The sequence below is a fragment of the Gracilinanus agilis genome, chromosome 6, assembly GCF_016433145.1.
Source record: "Gracilinanus agilis isolate LMUSP501 chromosome 6, AgileGrace, whole genome shotgun sequence".
In the NCBI taxonomy this organism is placed as follows: domain Eukaryota; kingdom Metazoa; phylum Chordata; class Mammalia; order Didelphimorphia; family Didelphidae; genus Gracilinanus; species Gracilinanus agilis.
In genome coordinates this window covers 276,803,275-276,809,274 of record NC_058135.1, presented here as the reverse complement: position 1 = coordinate 276,809,274, position 6,000 = coordinate 276,803,275, and the positions used below count along the sequence as shown (strand labels likewise).

The following is a 6,000-nucleotide window of genomic DNA, read 5'->3' as shown; positions in this document are numbered from 1 at the left end:
TCACTTATTTTTTATGTCTAGTGTCTGACTCAGTTCATAAATTCACTTTTTAAAGTTTTTGTTAATTTGCTGATACTCCCACAAAGGAAATTTCCACTAAAGATGGTATACTCACTATTGGTAATATAATAGGGGAAAATTTATAAAGAAAATTTAGACTAAATGCTCTCCTAATTTCCTTCATTCACAATTAATATTAATTGGAGTTTGGAATTTTTTGAAGTCACAAAAATAATTATCTGGTAAATATCAGGAGGAAAATTTTATTTATTTCTTCAAGAAAAGGGGTTTAGCAAGTTGTTTTGCTTATAACATATAACAAAATCATATTCTACATTGGACCTTAATTTGAAGGCTTATATCAGTTTCTTAAAGACCCTTTTAAAGGCATCCTTAACCTCTTTGTTCCTCAAGCTGTAAATCAAAGGGTTGAGCATGGGAATAACCAGGGTATAAAACACAGTGGCTATCTTCTCTGTATCAAAAGAGTAACTAGATTGGGGTTTCATGTACATGAAGAGAAGTGTAGCATAGAAGAGAACCACTGCTGTGAGATGAGAGCCACAGGTAAAGAAAGCTTTATGCCTTCCCTCAGAAGAGTTCATACTAAGGATGGCCACAATAATGAGTATGTAGGAGACAAGGACTATAGAAAGGGAAGAAATTAAATCAAATGCAGCAAAGAACTTAATGATTAGTTTAGTCTCTCTTATGTCTGAACAAATAATGTACAAAGGAGGGACACTATCACAGAAGAACTGTCTCATTACATTTGATGCACAGAATGATGAATTAAATATCTTAATTGTTACTAGTAAGGATACCATGATACTATAGAGGTAAGTAATAACTACCAAGACCCAACACACTCTGTTTGACATGATGACAATATAGAGAAGGGGCTTAACGATAGCCACATAGCGATCATATGCCATGGCAGACAGAATAAAAAATTCACTGGTGATAAAGATGATATAGAAACTGAACTGTGTTGCACATTCATTGTAGGAGATGGTATTTTTTTCCACTATGAAACTGGCTAGCATTTTTGGACCAATGACTGTGGAATAGCCAAGATCAACATATGCCAGATGCCTGAGAAAAAAGTACATCGGAGTTTGCAGGTGGGAATCAACACTTGTTAAGATGATCAGGCCCAGATTCCCCACAACTGTGGCCATGTAGTTGAGTAAAAAGACAACAAAAAGGGGACCCCTCAGCTCCGGAATGTTTGTGATGCTCATGAGAATGAATTCAGTCACCTGACTTCCTTTGGTTTCATTCAACTTGGTCATTTCTTCAATCCAAGATACATAATCTGTGTATAAAAGGAAGAAGCCTTCTTTGATCATAGTTTGCATAATCAGTTAGACTGTTAGTATGTAGAAACATCCCAGATAAATTGAGCAGCAATTTTTCCACACAATCACAATTTATTAACATCATTTTCATCATAGCATGTCATATCATATCATCATGTTATTAAATTTAAAATTGATTATAATTTTATTTTACAAAATTAGGAGTGAATTGTGGGAAGTTTTAAATCATGTGTTACATATAAAATGAGACTATAATAGTATGAATTATTTTAAAATATTTTAAATAATCAGTGTTTAGATGTATCATAATTAGATCCTGAGGAAGGATAGAGTATATGAGAACACCTGTTATTGTTGATCCTTAATTAGTTCATTTGATTTTTCTCTGAATAAAAACATAGCATTTGTGACACTGGTCAGAGATGGGGCATTTCAAGTGGTGAGATTTCTAAAAAACTTTCATTCACTTTCAATTTAAATAAATTCGTATATAGCACATAAATTTCCTTATTCCCTTAAATTCCCACATAGTATTTATTTTTCTTCTCTTTTTAACTAAATTACTTAAGAGAAATATGATTTTTTTATCTAATTAATGAGATGAACATAAATAATTCTGTAATCTACTCACCTGGAAGATAGAATCATCAGTAGCTTGTTTGTTCATGTTATCCCTAAAGTCAGTTGCTGGAGAAAAACTTTATGGGTTTCTTAATCCCCATGAGGCTATATCCCCAAAGTACTGATGAGCTTTAATGAACTTGATAGGATGATCTCAAGGAAATTGCCATAATATATAACAGTGTCAATATTTTCAACCAGCCCCATGAAATAATAAGTATAATTATTGCCAGTCTCTGCTTTGTAGGTGATATTGTTTTGGTTGTTGCCTATCCAAGAATATTACAGAAAGTTGTTGGAGAGGACTTTAGTCAATCAGAATAGATCAATTTTAATCAGTCACACAGTAAAGGCCTAGTAAATAAAGAATATCTACTATCTAAATGATAACATACCTTTGGCTGGTCAAGATGGAGATCTTTCCATTTTGTGTTTGTATTTTGGATGATAGTAGAAAGAGAGAAGGCAGGAGATCCAGAAATAACCAGGATATGGTCAATAGATTGAATTCTCTAGAGAATTTTAAAAATCTTTTAAAAGAAGGTATGTTTTTCAATGGATAGAGCAATGGCCCTGTAGTCAAGAAAAACTATTAAATCTTCCCTTGCATATGAGCCATGTGACCTATGGCAGGTAACTTCACCTGTCTTGACCATTTTTTCTTTCTTGTAAAATAAGACTATTAACAGTACTTATATTGCAGGATTTTTGTGAGCAGAAAATGAAATTATCAGGACTCTAAGAGGCAGAGTGCATAAGCCACTGGCTTAAACTCAAGAAAATTGCATTCAAAAGTCATCTCGTTCATTGATTATCAGTGTGAAGCTTGGAAAATCACTTAATCTCTGTCTGCTCCAGGTTTTTTAACTTTGAATCATACTTTTTTCATTTATAATCATAATCATAGAACTTCAAATATAATTGATGTTTGTATCAAATAAGATATGTTTTTTTCATGTTATTTGGTAATTGCCATGTATAGTTGTTGAGTTGTATCCATTTCTTTATTACCCTATCAACCATACTGTCCATGGGTTTCTTTTGGCAAAGATACTGGAGTGGTTTCATTTCTTTTTTGTTCTGCAGTAGATTAAGGCAAACAAAGGTTAATATAGCTAGTAAACTATAGCCCCCAGCAGCATGAGTAAAACCCAGTTAAAACACAGTCATAATTTAGAAACAATTAGAAACTTAGCCTAGGCATCACATGAGGCCCCCCAACCCCTTCCTTTCCAACCACTCCATGGTGTACTTTGTAAAAATTGTAAGTTCTTCCAAGAAATTACTAATGTAGGAATTCTGTGAGAAGCTTGGTTAGATGGTTACAAATTTGCCTATGATTTATTATCCTGTAGAAAACTCTGTCTAAGCTTCAGTAAGGTAAACTAAGTCATTGTACTAAGATTGTAAATCATTAGTAACCATTGTCCCTGTAAAAAGCTTACCTAATCCCTTAGCCTACATCACTTTCTCTGTAAGTACCTTCCTGAAGTCAATAAAGTTTGTCACTGATCAGCAAGAGATTTTGAGTTCTTTTGTGACCTTCCTGATTTAATCACATTCCTCTTATCCCATTCCATGAGCCACAAATAATTTGACAAGATAGACTCATCAGTAAAAGTGAAAGGACATCTATTAACTTGGGTCTTCCTGGCTCCAGACTAAGCACTCACTCCACTGAGCTGTCTAGCTGCCTCTAATGTTTACATGTTTCTTTCCTTTAGTAATGACTCCAAACTTTTTGAATGAGGCCCATTTTAATTAAAATCATAAATTTAGAGGTATCATTGTATGCATTTGAAACAGAACCCAATAATACAAGAAAATAAATTCATAACTCTAGAGGCAGTCCATACCAGTTTAGGCAATTTCTAATTTTTCATGACTCAGCATAACCTGGTGGAGAGATGCCTTCCTTGACTGAATGAGAAAGAGTGAAAGTATATAGACTCTATCATCACATCAATAAAAGTAATAAGAGATGGTAGGCACTAAAGTTAGAAGTTATACATTTAAGTTTCTTGGGACAAGTTTTTAACCTTTCCTCTTTTAACCATTCCCTCCTAAAAGAGCCTGTTTCACCTATTACCACCACATCCCTTAATCTCCCTTCCTTTCTATCCATCCTATTCCTGTTCTCTCATCTCATTCTACACCTACTTTCCTATAGGGTAAGATAGCGTTCTATATCCAACAGAGCATATATGTTATTCCATCTTTGATCCAATTCTGATGAGAGTAAAGTTCAAACATTGCCTCTACCCTCTCCACTACCCTATGCCTACTGCTCCATTAAAAAAAGTTCTTCATTTTTTTACCTCTTTTAGGTGAGGTGATTGTCTTCATTCTTCCTCTTCCTTACCCTTCTCCAAATGCATTCCCATCATGGTCATCTCACACCTATGCCTTCACTTTTTGAGTAATGGTAATTACTTAATAAAGACAAATTTTTTAGAAGTTCAAATGACATCTTCTTATCCATATATGTAAACATTTAAACTTTTCATTTCCTTCGTGTTTTCTCTTTTCTGTTTGTCATTTTATGCTTCTCTGGAGTCTTATATTTGAAAGTTACATTTTCTATTCAACTCTAATTTTATTTTGGTTTGTATAGTTAGAGAATTTTGTACATTGATTTCATCTCCCAGAATTCTTTCTTTATCCCAAAATTCATTTCCCCTTTTCATTTACATGTGTCTTTACGTTACTGTTTATAAGTTCTGTAACATTATTCTGTATCATTAGAGAAATGCAAATCAAAACAACTCTGAGGTATCACCTCACACCTAGTAGATTGGCTAAAATGAAAGAAGGGGAGAGTAATGAATGCTGTAGGGGATGTGGCAAAACTGGGACATTAATGCATTGCTGGTGGAGTTGTGAACTGATCCTCGGTCATATTTTTAATAGTGTTTAAATAGGGTGCATTTTGAAATTTTCAATGTCTCCTCTATTTCTACTTCACATAGTAGTAATCTAAGTTAATCATCAAAATAGTCTTATGAAATAAACAGCAATAATTATCATCATCTGATAGGTGAAACTCAAAGAGATGGAAGTTTGCCTAAATTTATGTCTATGATTAAAGACTGAGAGGGAAAGTACAACAAAAGTCTCAATTTTCAATGACAATATTATTTCTAAAACACTTCTGCTAAAATTGATTAATCCAGAGACAAATAGAATTAGATCTTAAAGAGCACAGGGCTGGGGCTTTTGTTTCTTAATGATTTTAGAGTGCAGATACAATTAAAAGATGTCTTCTTTCTTCCCTTGAGGACTATTATAACTTATTTTTAACCTACACAGAGTTTCATCTTTGGACCCAAAGGGGAATGAGAAGTTTAATAAATCACTCAGATTTTTTTCTGAATATTTCTGTGCTGAGCCAGAACAATCTATCTTCTTACAGGTAGGTCATATGGACTGGGTGATTCTTGCTTCTCTTTTCTCTCTTTTAGATTTTTCTCTCAGTACATAGTGAATATTCTGGTGAAGAAAAAATCATCAATACTCTAGGAAAAAACAACAAAAGTTCTTCAGTTTCTCTGTGTAAGAATGATCCAAACACAGAGTAGCCATTAAGAAGCAATTATGGAATCCTGGAGTTTGAGGAAAGAAAAATTATTGATTTGTAGTGTGGTTGAGTAGAAGGAACTCTCAACTTGGAGTCGAAAGATCAGGATTTGAGATTTGTCTCTGAGACTCATTATTTTTCTTACCCTGTCCAAGATATATCATCTCTCTCAGCTTCAGTTTTCTTATCTATCAAATTAAAGTGATAATGATAATGTTATTGTTATCTTCCTTACAAGTTTATAAGGAAAAGAGAAAGAGAATAAATATTTACAGAGTGATAACTTTTAATGTACCAAGAATTTTTTTATAATTATCTCATTTGATCTCATTAGTAGTGGGGAAATTACCTGGAAAATCTAAAATTCTGTAGAAATAGATCACCAATGTTATCTACTCCAAATCTCTTTAAGTATGGTCCCTCCCCCAACCCCAATTTTATATTGTCTCCTGGATTATGTTAGCAGCTTTTTGATTGACT

General features: G+C 33.4%; 1 protein-coding gene across 1 annotated transcript; it reads right to left on the bottom strand.

The window, feature by feature from the left end:
* Positions 1 to 356: 356 nt before the first annotated feature.
* Positions 357 to 1,298, bottom strand: LOC123251398 (olfactory receptor 8K3-like). The gene has a single exon (XM_044680648.1). The coding sequence runs from the start codon at positions 1,293 to 1,295 to the stop codon at positions 357 to 359; it is 939 nt and encodes a 312-aa protein (XP_044536583.1). The 5' UTR covers positions 1,296 to 1,298.
* Positions 1,299 to 6,000: the final 4,702 nt, after the last annotated feature.